Source organism: Mauremys reevesii, linkage group 3 (genome assembly GCF_016161935.1).
Source record: "Mauremys reevesii isolate NIE-2019 linkage group 3, ASM1616193v1, whole genome shotgun sequence".
NCBI classification, from domain to species: Eukaryota; Metazoa; Chordata; order Testudines; family Geoemydidae; genus Mauremys; species Mauremys reevesii.
This window is the reverse complement of record NC_052625.1, coordinates 87,745,934-87,764,506: the sequence shown is the minus strand read 5'-3', so window position 1 is coordinate 87,764,506 and position 18,573 is coordinate 87,745,934. Positions and strand designations below refer to the sequence as shown.

The following is an 18,573-nucleotide window of genomic DNA, read 5'->3' as shown; positions in this document are numbered from 1 at the left end:
TTAGTGTAGTTCCACTAACTTCAATGGAGCTATGCAGATTTACATCAGCTAAGGACCTGGCCCTATTTGCTTAATAGAAATATCCTCCCCCTTCCCTTTTTAAGGGAACTATATCGTTTAAAGAATGTGTCAGAGAGTTCACCAGAATCTTCTTTGTTGAATTAGGATAATGAGGGCAGTTATAATGTCATTCAAAAGTATTCAAATTCAAATTAATCCTTCGCCACAAAAAGCTGTAAGGGTGGCTCATATATAATGAGAAATTCACTGGTGTTTTCAGGGCTGGTTGAAAATCATTTATTTCAAGAACTGGATGCAACTTCCACCAGGTTTCATTTTTGTAGGGAAAAAAAAAGAGCTTTTTCTATTTAATAGAAACTAAATTAAAATGTCAAAATTTACAGATTTAATACTGTATTTTTATGCTTCATTAGTTGACGTTTCCCCCCGTCATATCAACAGTCACAGCCTCATGTTGGGAGGCCAGCATAGCAGAGCTGCGTGTCCGTCCATTATTAATTAACCCCTTTCATTGCACCTGCTGTGCTAAAATGTTCTATTTACTTCCCATTGAATCTAACTAAATGTTAGAGTGTCTGTGATACACTGAACAGCACAGCAGGTGTGTCAGATCTGAAGGTAGCTGAATGGTTTGGAAAACGATTACCTATGTTCAGATTCTAAAACAATGGGGGTTTGTGTTTCCAGAAAGAAAGCCTGCCCATTTTTTAAAGTAAAAATCATTTTGTTGAGGAGGTGGGTTATATAATATAATTCAACAAAGCATTAGAAATTATACTGCAAAGAATATCCTACATTAACGCTTAATGCTGAAAACTCCTGAGCACTCCAACAAGCAAAGCACTTAAGCACATGTTTAACTTTAATCATGAGTAGTCCTAGTTAAACTTAAGCACATGCATGCATGCCTTGCTGGATTGGAGCCAGACTGCTCAACACTTTGCATCACTGAGCTTCTGTATTTTCATATTTTTTGTGGTTTGCTTTGTATATGATCAGAAAGTCAGGTGTCCCTTACTTGGTTTCTCCTGGAAGCCTCATTCACTACAGGAGGACTGGTAGGATTCAGGGTACGTCTACACTACGGGACTATTCCGAATTTGCATAAACCGGTTTTGTAAAACAGATTTTATAAAATCGAGTGCGCGCGGCCACACTAAACACATTAATTCGGTGGTGTGCGTCCACGGTCCGAGGCTAGCGTCGGATTCTGGAGCGTTGCACTGTGGGTAGCTATTCCCTAGCTATCCCATAGTTCCCGCAGCCTCCCCCGCCCCTTGGACCTTCTGGGTTGAGATCCCAGTGCCTGATGGGGCAAAAATCATTGTCGCGGGTGGTTCTGGGTAAATGTCGTTAGTCACTCCTTCCTCTGGGAAAGCAACGGCAGACAAGCATTTCGCGCCTTTTTCCCCTGGATTGCCCTGGCAGATGCCATAGCATGGCAATCATGGAGCTTGTTTTGCCTTTTGTGACTCTCACCGTATGTGTACTAGATGCCGCTCACAGAGGCGATTCAGCAGCGCTACACAGAAGCATGCTTTTGCTTTTGCATGACAGCAGAGATGGTTACCAGTCATACTGCACCATCCAAACCCTTCCATAAATTGGAACTGGTGAGGATGATTATGGCTACCAGTCCTTTTGTACCATTTGCTGCTGTCATAAGTGCCCCTGGCTGCTCTTAGCCAGGGGCGCAAAAGCCAAAATTGGGAATGACTCCCTGAGTCAATCCCTCCTTTTTGGTATCTAAAAATAGAATCAGTCCTGCCTAGAATATAGGCAAGTGTACTAGATAACCACTGTATCATAGAACCAGAGAGCACAGCTGCTCTGTGTCAGATCCTGCAGAAACTATGATCTGTATGCTATTCACAGGGGGTGCTCCTGTAACAACCCCACCTGTTGATTCCGTTCTTCCCCCAGCCTTTCTGGGCTACCGTAGCATTGTCCCCCCACTTGTGTGATGAAGTAATAAAGAATGCAGGAATAAAAAGACATGGTGACTTGTTAGTGAGAAATGAGTGGAAGGCAGCCTCCAGCTGCTATGATAGTCCAGACAGGACATTAAGCAGTGTGTAGGAGAGAAGCCCAGCATCCTCTGCTAGTCCAGGGCAACTGAATCTGTTCTTTACACATGAAGGGTGGGGGCTGATGGAGCTCAGCCCCCTGTTGCTATGATGACGATGGTTACCAGCCATACTGCACCATCCACCAGAAAAAATTAGGGCCAGGCGCCCACGGATGCTAATCAGCATGGTTACTGTCCCATGTGCCAATAGGCTGATGACGAGGACGGTTACCAATCCTTTTGTACCATCAGCCACCCATGGCAGGGGGGGAGTGAGGATGTTGGTGTTGACGGCTGCAGCATCGTGTCTATCTGCAGCATTCAGTAAAGATAGGGTGACATGTAAAAGAGTCAGAGGATTGTTTTCCCTTTCGCTTCTGGGGGTGGGGAGGGGTGAGTAGATTGCCAAGCTATGCCCTGACCCACCGCGGACACTGTGTTTGACCCTAGAAGCATTTGGAGCTCAGCCAAGAATGCAAATACTTTTCGGAGGATGCAGGAACTGTGGGATAGCTTCAGTCCTCCAGTCCATGAGCGTCCATTTGATTCTTTGGCTTTCCGTTACGCTTGTCACGCTGCAGTGCGCTGAGTCCCTGCTATGGCGTCTGTCTGGAGATTTTTAAAAAAGGATTCTGAATTTCATCTTCTGTAACGGAGCGCTGATAGAACGGATTTGCCTGCCCTTACAGCGATCACATCCGCATGGTCCGTGCTGGAGCTCTTTCTTTATTTTGATTTCGGACTGCATCGCCACCCGTGCTGATCGGAGCTCCATGCTGGGCAAACAGGAAATATTCAAAAGTTCGCGGGGCTTTTCCTGTCTACCTGACCACTGCATCCGAGTTCAGATTGCGGTCCAGAGCGGTCACTGCTGCACTGTGGGATAGCTCCCGGAGGCCAATACCGTCGATCAGCATCCACACTAACCCTAATCCGATATGTTAATACCGATACTAGTGTTACTCCTCTCGTTAGGGAGGAGTACAGAAACCGGTTTAAAGAGCCATTAAAATTGATATATGGTGCCTCCTGGTGTGGACGGTTGTGGCGTTAAATCGGTTTTACGCTCCTAAAACCGGTTTAAACGCCTAGTGTAGACCAGGCTTAAGATAGCAGAGATCCTATGCAAATAAAGCCTAATTAATAGATCTTTTTTCTCTACATTCCTTGGGCTTGATTTACTGTTGCTGTGCAAAATATATCGTTATTTACACATGTGCAAAATGGATGCAAAATGCTTCTACTCTGATTAGGTAACATTTTACATCTGTGTTACACTTACTTTGTACAGATATAACAAGGTGCAAAGCAATTCAAAATCAATCCCGATAGCTTTAGGATGTTTCTTTGATAACAATTTCCACAAACCCTCTGTTGTACATGGAAAATGTATCTTTATGAGCCAAAGACAGGTTATAGCTGCTGCTGAAATGACAAAAGACTCACAGTTCAATTTCTTTGCAGATGTGGGTAGGGAGTGTGCAGTTCATGAGATTTTGCCATTCTTCTGCTGTACAAACACTGTGATAGGACAGCTTCTCCATCGTTACACGATAAATACACTCCGAATGGCGAATTCTGTGGTACATCTGAAAGAACAATTGTTATTCATTAACACTGGACTTCGGTTACAAAGATAAAGCCTGTTTCCCTCAAGATCAAACATTTATTCTTAAGAATAAATGCTTACATTTTCAAAACTGACTAGTTATTTTGGATGCCCTGACCTGACACATTTTATAAGAGCCAGACTTTACGAAGATGGAAACTTAGCACTCCTGAAAATCAGGTCCTTTCCCTTTAAGGTGTCTAAACCTGGACACTCAAAATGGTAGCAGCTCTGCAAAGCCTATTTCAATGCCCTTGCTCTGACCTGTGATATGGGTAGAAGGTGCAGAACTGACAAAGGGTCACACTGCATCCTTTTGCACCACTGCGCTAAACAAGCCACAATTTAGCCCAAAAGAAGTAATTAAAATAACAATATTTTCTATACATTTTCAATCTCCCACTGAGTTTCTCCAAGTAATGTTTTTGCACTGTTGCTTCAGGGACAGCGTTTTTCACAACAGAGAATGGACAAATTACCACTCAGCGCTAGGAAAAAACAAGTTCAATTATATATTAAAAGATTGAAATTCAACTATATTAGGCATGGTATGGATTGTAAGCGAGTAAAGAGAATTATGCTTCATTTGAAGAAAATCCCCAGGTGGAACATGCCTTGAGGGTTCATCCTCTAACATGGTAGATCCATGTCCAATAGAGGGACTTGACTGGACCTGATCCTGATTTACACTAAGACCACTTTATACCACTCTAAAGAGGGCTTAAAGTGGGTGTAAATATAATTGACTTCCCCTTTACACTGTCAGAGTGCTGTAAAAGGGGTCTTATGAGACTCTGGCTTGACTATGTCATTGTACAATATCCTTCTGCAATAAAATGTGTTGAGTTCCTTTTTGTAATGGTCAATATTTCATTTTTATACCTATATGGTAATGATTATAAATGTTTTTATACTTTATAAATGAACAGTTATCTTTCTTAAAAAAAAAAAAAAAAAGAAGGTTGACTTTCACAAATAATAGCATCAACACTCATCTACATGCATGGGTAGTTATATGTGGAAAGTCCAGGATGTTAAAATAAATGTATATTCAAATGTATTTGATATACTCCCTCCACACTAGGTATTTGAGTACACTCCCACCACCATGCAGTAAACTGTGTAAAATACATACTCTGAACCTGAATAAATGACTCGGGCCCATTCACCATATCTGAACAGAGTTAAGTGGTGCTCTACATACTTTGACTGGAGTATATTGTTTTACGTTAGCTGTATATAACAAATATATCAATTGCACAATTATTTCAGAAGAAATCAACTGAAACCTTATTGTGAAAGAATCAACATATTACTGATGCCCCATTAGCTCAACAAAACAGAATTATTAATCAATTTTAATTATTTGAAAGATGAAGTGAAATTGATAAAATCCCAAACTGATCCTAACTCTATATGTTACAAGCAATAGCTGACAGAACTATTTTCTTCACACTTCAGAAGCTTTTGGGGGATAAAACTTACATTAGCACAGTGTAAGGCTAAAGCACAAAAGACTGCAAACATTTTAAAGTTGTTCTCATCGGTTTTAGAGAAGGCACTTCCACTTATTTTGTTCACCATCTGCACAACGCCTATTACGCTCCCTCGGCTCACTATAGGCATGCACAGAATGTTCCTGGTTGTGTAGCCTGTGTAGAGGTCAACTTCTCTGGAGAGTTGGGGAAGAGAAAGAGAAGGACAACAGTTAATGGTCATCCCTTCTTCCCTAGAAAGGTCATTTAAATATACACAGGGTTCACTAATGTAACATGTATGCATCAATTATTACAATACCCATTTAAAAGTTAAAGAAATAAAACTTCAGCCAATTAAGTCAGCTCATTCATAAAAATACTGTAAAAGCAGCAAAGAGTCTTGTGGCACCTTATAGACTAACAGACGTTTTGGATCATGAGCTTTCGTGGGTGAATACCCACTTCGTCGGATGCATGTACACCCACGAAAGCTCATGCTCCAAAATGTCTGTTAGTCTATAAGGTGCCACAAGACTCTTTGTTGCTTTTACAGATCCAGACTAACACGGCTACCCCTCTGATAAAAATACTGAAATGTTTTAAAAACTCTATTTTTATGACTTCGCTGGTCATCAAGTGACTGAAATACACCGATTTTCTAAATCAATCAGATTGAGTTAAGGTTATTAATGTACAGCGGGCAATAGTCCATCCAGCTGTACAAACTTCTATCTAGAACAAAATAACTAATGCTTCCTCAATTATTTGGTAAAACAGAATCAAATCATGTTAATAGAATACAGTCACAAGATCAGATTGAATGCTATGAAAATAAATGTCAAGTTTGTTTCTTCATCACGACCCCTTAATTCCATGAAAACATACTAATCAATTGATAATGTCTTTAAAATTTGAGTGGAACATTAAGTAAAAAGCTAGCTATTTTGTTTTTTCCTGTCCTAGTTGTAACTAAAGAATGTCTTACCTGTTAAAGCGTGGATCTGCATAGGCATCAGGAATGTTAAGGACTTCACCTGTTCTTGCTACCTGACCCGCTATTCCTTTCTCAATAGAAAATCTGCACATATTAAAGAAACATGTTGATCAGCATATGAACAGTTTGAATAAATATCTGTTCATTGTAGACTACCCTGAACATACAAATGTACCTTCAGTCCAAACCAGCTTAATTTTGTTGTTTGTAAGGATAAAATTCTTGAAATACAAGAAGGAATTGTAAGGAATAATATAGATATCTACTGAAAATAGTTTATATGGATATAGAGCAGGGGTGGGCAAAGTTTTTGGCCTGAGAGCCACAAAATTGGGGTGGGGAGGGGGAGGGCTCTCGTTGGGGGTGCGGGCTCCAGGGTGGGGCCAAAAATGAGGAGTTAGGGTGTGGGAGGGGGCTCCAGGCTGGACTGGAGTGCAAGGGAGAGGAGGTGTGGGCTCTGGGGTGAGGCTGGGGATGAAGAGTTCGGGCTGTAGGAGGGTGTTCCGGGCTGGGACCGAGGGGTTCAGAGCGCAGAAGGGGGATCAGGGCTGGGGCAGGGGGTTGGTTTGTTGGAAGGGGTGCAGGTTCCGGCTGGGGGTGTGGGCTCTGGGGTGGGGCTGTACATGATGGGTTTGGGGTGCAGGAGGGTGCTCTGGGCTGGGACAGAGGGGTTAGGTGTGTGGGAGGGGGATCAGGGCTGGGGTGGGGGTTTGTGAGGGGGTGAGGGCTCCAGCTGGGTGTGCAGGCTCGGGGCTGGGGCTGAGAGGATTGGGATGCAGGAGGGTGCTCCAGGCTGGGATCGAAGGGTTGGAGGACAGGAGGGGGGATCACGGCTGGTGCAGGGGGTTGGGGTGCAGGGGGGGCTCAGGGGTGCAGGCTCCAGGCGGCGCTTACCTCAAGCAGCTCCCAGAAGCAGCGGCATGTCCCTTCACCAGCTCCTACGCAGAGGCACAACCAGGTGGTTCTGCACACTGCCCTATCCACAGGCACCGACCTTGCAGCTCCCATTGGCTGTGGTTCCCAACCAAAGGGAGCTGCAGGGGCAGTGCGCAGAGCAGAGCCCTTGGCTGCCCCTAAGTGTAGGAGCCAGAGGTGGGCCATGCTGCTGCTTCCTGGAGCCACGTGGAGCAGCCCCCGACCCTTCTCCCCGGCTGTAGTGGGGCAAGCCCCAGACCCCACTTCCCAGCGGGAGCTCGAGGGCTGGATTAAAATGGCTGGTAAGCCGCATCCGGCTCGTGGGCCGTAGTTTGCCCACCCCTGATATAGAGCTAAAAAAGGTCCCATACTACAATCATTTTGGTTCAATAAGGATTGCTGTCCATAATAAGATTAGAGGTTATTTCTAATTCATGTTCATTACATTCAATTATATTTGTGCAGTCTGATGACTTGTGTTTAAGTCATCAGTGTACTTTACAATTTATCAATTGCGTCTCTTATATCCAAGCTATTTTATGAATGAATCTCATGGATAAATTTCATTTTACAGCAAGCTAAGATGCACTATTCCTGACAGAATCTTGTAGACCTTCCACAGTGAAATCAAATACATGAAGCATACTATAGTTGAATCATACAAATCCTGCAGTCAATATTATTACAAGACTATAATTGGGATCATTCCTCAATATAAAACACTTCTGGCTTCTATAATTCAAAAGACGCATGGATGAAATAAGCAGAGACGCTCAAAGGTGGGCCACACACAGAGTTAGTCAAAGTGGGTAAATCCTGGCTCCACTGAAATCTATTCCAAAACTCCCATCGACTTCATTAGGGCCAGGATTTTACTCAGTACAGTAGAAACGCAGAGTTATGAACTGAACAGTCAACCACACACCTCATTTGGAAGCAAATACAGTACAGTACTGTGTTAAATGTAAATTACTAAAAAAAAGCGAATGTTTATAAAAAGATTTGACAAGGTAAGGAAACTAATTGTTTCTGTGCTTGTTTCATTTTTCTTCTGTATAACAAAGTTTCAAAGCTGTATTAAGTCAACATTCAGCTATAAGAACCACCATAACGTTTTGTTCAGTTATAAACATTTCAGAGTTACAAACAACCTCCATTCCCCAGGTGTTCATAACTCTTAGGTTCTACTGTATGTCTAGAAGAAGTTTAAGTTGGTGTATGCTATACCTTCTTCTGCCTATCCCCACAACATGTACGCCGATTACAGCATTAAAGCAATTCAGACTACTTCAGACAAACTCTCACCCTCTTGCAAATGTATACATTACAGTCCTTTCATAAGAACATAAGAATGACCCTACTGAGTCAGACCAAAGGTCCATCTAGCCCAGTATCCTGTCTCCCAACAGCAGCCAGTGCCAGGTGCCCCAGAGGGAATGAACTGAACAGGTATTCATCAGGTGATCCATCCCCTGTCACTCATTCCCAGCTTCTGGCAAACAGAGGATAGGGACACCATCCCTACCCATCCTGGCTAATAGCCATTGATGGACCTACCCTCCATGAACTTATCTAGTTCCTTTTTGAACCCTGTTATGGTCTTGGCCTTCATAACATCCACTGGCAAGGAGTTCCACGGGTTGACTGTGTGTTGTGTTAAGAAATACTTCCTTTTATTTGTTTTAAACCTGCTGCCTATTAATTTCATTTAGTGACACCTAGTTCTTGTGTTATGAGAAGTAGTAAACAACACTTCCTTATCTACTTTCTCTACACCAGTCATGATTTTATAGACTTCAATCATATCTCCCCTTAGCCGTCCCTTTTCCAAGCTGAAAAGTCCCAGTCTTATTAATCTCTCCTCATACGGAAGCCTTTCCATACCCCTAATCATTTTTGTTGCCCTGTTCGGAACCTTATACATCACCCCTGAATTTGCCTAAGACTCCCTTACGGTCAAAGTCAAAATTTGTGTAATTCTCGCACAGAGGGGACAGACGAGAGGACTGTAAACAAGAAAATCAATTTTCAGGAGGATGTAAGAAAGTGTAAGTAGGTCAACTCCTTCTTTAATTTACACCATCTTCTTGCTCCTTTGTATGTAAACTGCACCAGTGTAGACTCCCTTATGCTCATGCACACAATGTAGTAAGAAAGATTAAACATCAGCCTACGTGAGCCCTATTGAGAGTAAGGGAATCTGACTTACATTCCCTTATGAACCATATCTGATACTATAACTTTAAAGATACAAAGAAACAATTGAATAAACCATTTTAGAATGTCATTGCTGAGTGAAGAGCTGGGTGTATTTTATGTTTGAAAAGGTTTTGAAGTAATTCATGGGATTTAGTCACACACTTTTTCACTAATTATAAAACAATGTGGACCCAAATCCCCTACCCTGCTTTGAAAAATCTCAACCTATATCCATTAGGGATTTTCCTGGATGAAAGGCACTATATAAATCATCATTCTCTCCAAAAACTAAAATATTTAAAAGTTACCTTGTTATTCTGACTGTTTTTTCCACTAAGGAGGGGTGTATGTGTAAAATATACACATTAATGAGGCAATTTGTACCATGTAGATGATGCATCTGTTTTAAAAATAACCTTCCACACCTGTGCAAAGCTTAAAATTGACCAATTCAAGTGCACTTTAAAATCACAATTATTCAAATCAGAACAAAGTCCAGATTCATCATATCAGGTGAGGTAAGGAGACACTAAACTAAGAGTAAATGATTAGATTAGATACGACCAGTTGTTACTGGCAATGCCTGATTCCCCAACCAGAATTACCCACTATAATTTCCCTACTTTGCATGTGTTTGAGAGAACATGTCGCATTTAGATTGATCTTGGGAACACCAATAAATGTCTTGTACTTGTAGAACTGTAGATAAGGGGGTTTAATTTAACACCTGCTCCTTTACCTACCTTGGAGCACCTGTGTTTTTTTCCAACATGATTTCCAAAAGGACCGCCTCCGGAAGACGGCATTTCCAGGAGTGACGTTATAGCTTCAGAGACGCTGTTTCGATGGCACTGCAATGTCATTCCCAGAAGTACTACCTTCTGGAGGCGGGTCCTGGTGGGAATGATATCACAGTATGACAAGTATTGTCAGAGTAGGCACCTGCAAGTAGGCACAGACACTGGGTAACAAGATACCTGCACATCGCTAGTTAGAATTAAATTGCATTCTTCTGCTGTTCCTACCTTATTTCTTTGGTCTTCTTGAAGACAGGTTTCCCCTCCTTCTCCTCTCCAATATCGAAAAGGTCTGAATACAGTTCCTTGTTCTTGTGGTCAACCTGGAAGAGTGCACAGCGGTCTGCATTCACCAGGTTTTTTGCATATATCTACAGACAAAGAACAAAACTAAGATTAACCATCATGAGGTTCAGGTGAATTTTAGTCACTAATCTGTTCATGAAGGTAGACCTTTCAAATATGAAAGTTCTGCCAGCTTTTCTAATAGAGAAAGCATTTTCCAGAAGTTTCCTCAACGAAAACAATTTAGGCTACAACTTAACACATAAAAATAATGTTTTTGTTTTATACAATAATTTAAATCAAGCTGCAAAGAGTCTTGTGGCACCTTATAGACTAACAGATGTTTTGGAGCATGAGCTTTCGTGGGTGAATTCCCACTTCGTCAGATGCATGTAGGACTACATGCATCCGATGAAGTGGGTATTCACCCATGAAAGCTCATGCTCCAGAACGTCTGTTAGTCTATAAGGTGCCACAAGACTCTTTGCTGCTTTTACAGATCCAGACTAACACGGCTACCCCTCTGATACTTAAATCAAGCTGTCATTTACAGTTTTAACATTTACATTTTAAAAGTCAGGGTTTTTTTTCAGATGCTTCAGTGGGTGATGTACAAGGAGAAAAATGGGTCTCCATTGAAGAGATATTTTGTGGGTACAAAGTCTTTGCTTTTGGACTGAGAACCTTTTCCCTACTTTTTAAAATGATTTACTTTCAATTACTTTAATAGATTTGAAGATACAACAATATCAAAGAACTTTTTATGGGCATTATGACTTCTAAAACTCTGAATAAACAGTGTTCCTAATGGAAATGCAGACTGACAAGTCACTATATCATTACAGCTAGATGCACCTATCAAAATGTGCTTTGAGGCCAAAGAGAGAAGCATTGCTGCATCCTCCTTTAAAATTAGAGCTTGATGAGATTTTTCTGACATTTCTTTTCCCCTTTTTTTAATAAAATAAAGAAGACAAGTCCTTGCTTTCTTACATCCTTTATCATTAATAGCATTTATTGTATTGCAGTAACATTTAGATGCCTCAGTCAGATTGGGACCCCTTTGTGTTAAGCACTGAACAGACATATAATAAATGACAGTCATTGCCCCCAAAGACAGAGAGACATCAAAACCTTTGGGGTTCAGAGAGTTTTCTCAAGATTAAAATACTCCACATTTTAAATAAGCCAGATAAATATTTATTGTCTGAAAATAATAACATGCTTAACTCCTAAAGTGCTTACCTGGGTTACTTCTGTACTATACAAGAGCAAGAAAATTCTGGGATTAAGAGCTAACTTGAGTATATGAAACACAATCCCTCTTGCGTACATAGTGCAGCTCATAAGGGCACAGTTTAGCCCAAATACACCAAACTTCCCATCTGCAGAAGCCTTGAAAAATAACTTTATGCATAAAGTCCAAAAGTACTTTTGGTTGACTCAAGTACAAAATGCATATCCTTTTCTAAGAGTTCTGAAATATCCAGGCCCAACAGTGTGACCTAAGGACACAGCAAAAATCTCATCTCTGAATTCCTCCTCTCACTTCAAATGAGAACAGGTTAACACTTCCCACACACTACTCTGTGGGGTCACTTTTCAGAAAATTAGTTTGCAGCAACTAAAAAAAGAAGAGAGAGAGAGCAATGTACAGAGAATATCCAAGTGTATGATTCCAGCTGAAGTAAAAGACGACTTTATATAAATATTTTCAAATGTATTGTGTAACATAGTAGTCATTTTGTTATGAAGTAACAGGATTTAATGCTACTGTATATATTACATAAATTATATTCTGACATCTGAAAATATAGATCACAAAAGCATGTGTATAGCAGGAGTGCTCTCTCCTTATACTACTAATATAAGGGTTTGCATACACAGTTTCAAGCTTCTCCAGGACACACACAAACGTGAAATCCATCAGTAACAATCCCAACCAGATTTTTAAAAGGATGCAAAAAATAAAATCAAAACTGGACTTTAGGAGACATTCCCAAAATTGAATGCTCTAATCATGATTATTTCAGCTGGACAAAACACAAACACACCTGATTCTTTTTTTCCCCCCTCATTTGCTTTGCAATTGTGAAGAATACCCCTAGATATGTTCATTTACAGCAGACAAAAGGGCCAGACCTTAATCTCAGATTTTAACAACTCTACATTTGTGTGCATGAATTTTGTTAAAATATCGTGTGTGTGTGTGTGCGCGAAATACTCAAGAATGCTAGGATTCTGAAGTTAGCATATATTTCTAAAGAAGCAAAAAGTGCCATTTTTGTCATGGATAATAGCGAGATATAAAAATATTGGGTCAGATTCTCATCTGTACCAACGTGCACTGGACTCAGCCCGGCTTGCAAAGAATCTGTGTGTGGCTCCCTGATTCTGAGGCTAATTCTATGCCAACTACATAGGTACCGACTGCCAGCCAGGGACTGCTGGACCACAGCAGTCCTGTCGTATTTTCTATATCCTACCCTTTATGCTGCGGCCTGTGTAGGACTCAGCTACACCAGCTGAAGGCTCCCCTCATGCTGGAAAAATCCCCAGCTGGAGAGATCCATCTGTGTTCTGGCTCCTTGGTGCCACCAGACTGATGCAAGAAGGGCAGATGGCAGGCTGAGAGTTAGGCCCAAGGTATCTTTTCTCCATGTGGGAATCAGGGCCTACTCTACAGTTTTCGCCGCCCCAAGCAGCGCACCGAATTGCCGCCGCGGATGGCGGGGGCAGTCTGTGTGCCCTTAGGGCAGCACATGCATTTTTGTGGCGGCTCCAATTCAGCGGCAGCTTCTATGTTTAGCTGAAGCCTCCGCGGACAGCTAAACATAGAAGCTGCTGCCCAATTGCCACCACTGCGGAAACGCACGTGCCGCCCTAAGGGCACACAGACTGCCCCCGCCATCCACGGCGGCAATTCGGTGCGCTGCTTGGGGGCAAAACAACAGGGACTGCCGCCCCTTGCAGATTGCTGCCCCACGCACCAGCTTGGAATGCTGGTGCCTGGAGCCGGCCCTGGTGGGAATTCATTAAAAAGTGTAGCCATTCCCATTATTCCTTTATTCTTTCAAAGCAGAGGAACTATTTAAACCACTTTGGCAATTCCTGGGATTACAGTAAGGGAGGTTTCCCTATGTACCTTCTGAAACCATATCAGGTGCTTTGTAAAGCATCATTTTAAAACACATCACAAGGCATTGTGTTCTAATACATTCAACTCTTGAAGGATGGTGTCATTTATCTTATGTCACGACCTATTTTTGTAAGACTTGCCTGCTTAAAATACTACTGTTTGTGGAGTAGATGCCTAATGGGTTTGGCAAAGCCCTTCTTCACTAGGTCATTGTCTCAAATCCAACCCAGCTTGACACTGACTGTCAGGTGATACAATCACAACAGGTACCCTTGTATATAGAGTAATAGGGAGGCCAAGGACTGAAGGGAACCAACTTATCATCTCTCCCTTTAGGGCAGAGCCTTCAGAATAGTACTGAAACACATTAGTGAGGCAGTTTGTGGAGAAACTTGCACTCCTTTTCCTCACGCTGCACCACTTCTGTGGATGAAGAAAGACCTTTATTTTCAGGTGCTCCCAGTCAGGCACCTTTTACTCCACTAAATTCAGTAAGGAGTTCAAATAAGAAAGAAACAAAGATATAAAGACAAACAAGCAGAGAAATGTATCAGAAGGGTAGCCATGTTAGTCTGGATCTGTAAAAGCAGCAAAGAGTCCTGTGGCACCTTATAGACTAACAGATGTATTGGAGCATGAGCTTTCGTGGGTGAATACATGCATGCATCCAATGAAGTGGGTATTCACCCACGAAAGCTCATGCTCCAATACGTCTGTTAGTCTATAAGCAGAGAAATGCTACTATTATTAGTACAAGAACCATTAAAAGCTTTCATTGTAATCTTTAGGAGGTGGACTGGGGAGAGGAGATTGATTCTTGCTGTTCTCTCACTCTAGGAGATAGGGTGAGTCACAGAAACGATACATCTGGTCTCCAGTACAATTGCAGTGGATGCACAAACTAGCAGATCCAGTCTTCTCTTTCTGCTAGACCCAGAAGAAGCCAATTGGCACAGACTTCAAAGGAAGTTGACTGTGAAGCATTAATGCAGGTTGTACAGCAGAATGCTGAGAGAGCAGGTGTTGGGAAGGAAGATGAAAGAATAAGCATATTGCATTGCCATGTGTGTATTCTACTTGGTGACTGTTCACAGAGAAGAATATCATTATCTGTCATTAAGTTCTGTGTATTATCTTACCACAGTGCTTTTAAATATTAAACAATGTTGTGAAGCAATTTGTGTAAATAAGAACAGACAAAGCTGCTGAAACTGAGGAATGTTTCTTGTGCATTGAAGAGAGCAATACTTGTCTGTGTAGTACCTGGATTCAATTAAGACTGCAAAATATTTCTCCTGAATACTGATTTGAATTTCTAAACAAATTTGCTTTGTCATGGTTTGCACTGTTGGTGTGCTACTTTCTGTGAAGATTCTAGCTAAAAAGTTCACTGATAAGATTAGGGCAAACATTGGAGAGTATTGTTGGATAGTGATTTTTAAACTGGTAAAAATGCAAGCACTCATCAGAAAACTGACTCTTATTTATGCTCATTCAGTCAAGGAAGAGAACCATATTATTCAACATGTTTGTCTCAAACTAAACACCACTGCTCACATTCAAACACTCAACAAACAATCTACAGGCAAATTTATTTGCAGATATGTTCAATGAATCATTCTGAATAATGAATAAATTCAAGAAAATTGTGATCGGTTTATGAACTCAAAAAAAGGGAAATCCATTGACTAAATAATCTGTTAGTTATTACTATGCAACCAGCTTTAATTGCTGCCATAATGTTCTGTGACTGACTGTGCCACTCTGTAATTGTGGAATCTAAATCGGTTTATGTCCTAATTGGGAGGTAACAACTCTCTTTTGTACCTATCACATGTCATTGGATAAACTATCTATGGGTAATGCTGGCCATTTCCACATGGCTTCACACAGACAATGCTCTTCAATCAGAAGGGCTATTTTTGTGGTTTTTTGGAGGAGTGTATTGCAATGTGCGGTGATTTGAAAGTAGAAAGAACCAGTCAGAGGAACAAGTTGAAATGCTAAGAAAATACACAAATATACAAATATTCTATTTATCTAGCAAATCTAAGATCAACATTTAGTTCACAGAGACCCCATAACTCAGTACGTATGAAACTGTGAAATGAAGTTTTTGTAATAAATAAAACCAAGTGGACCCTTAGCACTATTTCCTTACAGACCATCCTCAGAATTACCTATCATATGAACTCATAAACAGCTTCTATGGTTCAACAATGCTGCACTTTACTTGAATGAAAAAGAGACTGGAAGACTAACAGATGTGATGTGTACATTTAAAGATGAAAAAAAGATAGCTTACCATTATATGTTCAAGTAGAGAATCTATTGCGACTATATTATCAAAATAGGTTCTATAAAGAAGAAGAGATAAAAAATTAGTAAGTAATGTTATTTAGATTGCTGCAGCACAAGGATTTGGGCAGGTTCCAAGTTTTAGTCCTTTTTAGATAAACATGCAACTCTGTTAAAAATAAATAAACAAAATAAATTAAATGAATGAATGAATAAATAGAGAGTCTACCATATGCTGCTTCAGGCCCCTACTTAGCAACACACTTCAGCACATGCTTCAGTGCTTTGCTGCCTTTCAGGGTGAGTATTCCTTACACACTCTCTCTCTCGTTAAATGCTTTAACATATGCATTATTTAATTGCTTCCAAATATACTTCATTAGGTTTATGTATTAGGTTACTTGTCAAAATTAATGTCATACTAAACCACTTTTCCTGATGGAGGCAACAACCTAGAAAACACTTAAATGAATGTTCTTTATTAACCCAGGTATCGCATGGTGTGGCTGGAGAGAAAGACTGACCTTGTGGTTGCAAAGAATGAACGGAGATCTCATTCTCACTATGAAGTGAGATTGTCCAAGGAGAGTCAAAAGTATTGAAAGATAAAAGTCGAACTTTTTAGTAAAAAAAAGGCTAAATCTTCCACAAACTTAATAAACTTTGGATTACAACATTCCTACAGACAGAAAAAGACACTGTCGCATGGCCTTGAGCACATATACAGCTCCCTTTGTGTTGGGTCCGGGGGAAGGAAATATATAATAAATTAATTTTGCATTTTCAGTGACTGCATGAAATGTGGAGCATTTTAATTCTGTATCCATTCTAAAACCTTACAGAAAATATCCCAGTAACACTGCGTGTCAACAATTTGCTCAATGAATTGGAAACCTGCTTTCTATAAAATATAAAGTGCAGACCATTTTTAAAGGTGATTCATATTTTGCTGCTAGTGCAAGCCCTTCACCTGCAACTGCTTGGACAGTTGTCACTACATGGACAGTTGTCACTACATGAGTTCCTAGTTTGTGGGTGAAATATATTTTTCTGCAGACAGTGATAATCCTAATCACTGATATGATTAATCATATTTATTTACCTATAAAATTCCCAGGATTAAAATATTAAAGCCAGAGGTGCTTTTAGAAGGTTTTAGGGTAATCTAGCGCTACAAGGTGGGGAAGGTAATATCTTTTATTGGACCAACTTTTGTTGGTGACAGAGACAAGCTTTTGAGCCACACCGAGCTCTTCTTCACCAACAGAAGGTGATCCGTTAAAAGATATTACCTCACCCATCTTGTCTCTCTAATACCCTGGGACTGACACAGCTACAACTACACCGCATATAACATTAGAGTAATCTGTCAGATGCAACAGGCCACCTGATCCTAAAACAGGTAGGCCTTGATTCACCCCAAGTTTTACAGCAGGTTCTGTCAGTACAGACTAGTAGCACAAAGTCTGCTTGGGTGGGTGGAGGCACGACAATGCAAGACACCTGCACCAATGGGGGCATTAGGGAATGCCAGTGCAGAAATGGGTGGTGCTGGCGAGGGAGGGCCTTGGGTGACAGGAAACACACTTTGAGTCCTGGCAGAAATTAAATTCTGGGGAAAGCAGTAGCGTAAACACCACCTGCTGCCCTCCCCATTTATGGCTAAGTTCTCTCTCAAGCACAGAAGCCCCCACACTAGAGAAGCTGACCCACACTGCTGTATTCTCATAGTAAGATAGAGGGCCAGACTTTTTTTTTAAACTGTAAGTATGACAAGGCATCTCGGAAAATAAAATAGTCTTGGATACTCTCTGTCATCATCACAAAGACAATGGAAAGACTTCATCCACACAGCCCTTGAATTTACTATATTATTCTAGACAAGGCATCAACCCTTTGTGTTGCACCTGGTGTTTCTTCAGATTAAGGAGATGTTACTTACCTGCACGGTAACTGGAGTTCCTTGAGATGTGTGGTCCCTATCTGTATTCCACTTGAGTTGTGCATGTGCTGCATGTTCTTGATATCAGAAATTTTTTGCTAGCTGTATCCATTGGTTCATGCCTGCGCCCTTCTCCTCCCTCATATTCCAAATAGAGGGCATAAGGGGGAGTGAGGACTGCCTGCCTCTCCAGTTACCTTTCTGCTGTGAATAGCCCTGGGATAAGGCTCTGCACCAGAGGGGAAGGAGGGCAGGTAGTGCAATACAGACCACATATTTCAAAGAACTCCAATTAATGTACAGGTAAATATTTTCTTCTTCTTCAAGTGATTGTCCCTATGTGTATTCTACCTGAGGTGACTTATAAGCAGTATTCATTGAGGAGGACAGTGCAAGGAATGCTGCTGTACCACATACTGAAGGACTGCTAAACCAAGAGGCTTCTGCTATAGAAGCCTGTACCAGGGCAAAATGTCTAACAAAGGTACAGATGGAACCCCACGTTGCCACTTGGCAGATATCTAGAAGGATGTCTCAAAGTGAGGTTACTGAGGTAACCTGGGTTCTGGTTGAATGGCTCTCACCACCTGAGGGGGAGTAGTCACTGATAGTTTGTAACGTGTCAGGATTCAGACCAAAATTTCTATAAAGAGCCAGCTTATCTTCTCATGTATTTGGCAAAGGAAACAAACAGTTTGGGAAATTTTCTAAGGGGCTTCGTCCCTGTAGGTAAAAGACCAGGGCTTGGTGAACATCCAGAGAGTGGAGTATTATGTCCTCTCTAGTGACATGGGCATTTGGATAGCAGACAGGAGAGTGTATGACTTG

At 41.2% G+C, this 18,573-nt stretch overlaps 1 protein-coding gene across 7 annotated transcripts in view; it reads right to left on the bottom strand.

The window, feature by feature from the left end:
- Positions 1-18,573, bottom strand: part of PDE10A (phosphodiesterase 10A) — a 300,539-nt gene that overhangs the window by 34,053 nt on the left and 247,913 nt on the right. For all 7 annotated transcript variants that reach the window (XM_039529760.1, XM_039529761.1, XM_039529762.1 and 4 more), the window contains 5 exons: positions 15,811-15,862; positions 10,310-10,452; positions 6,162-6,254; positions 5,184-5,370; positions 3,536-3,678 (listed from right to left, as the gene is read on the bottom strand). In XM_039529760.1, the coding sequence (XP_039385694.1) occupies positions 3,536-3,678; positions 5,184-5,370; positions 6,162-6,254; positions 10,310-10,452; positions 15,811-15,862 (618 nt within the window). The remainder of the gene's footprint in view (positions 1-3,535; positions 3,679-5,183; positions 5,371-6,161; positions 6,255-10,309; positions 10,453-15,810; positions 15,863-18,573) is intronic.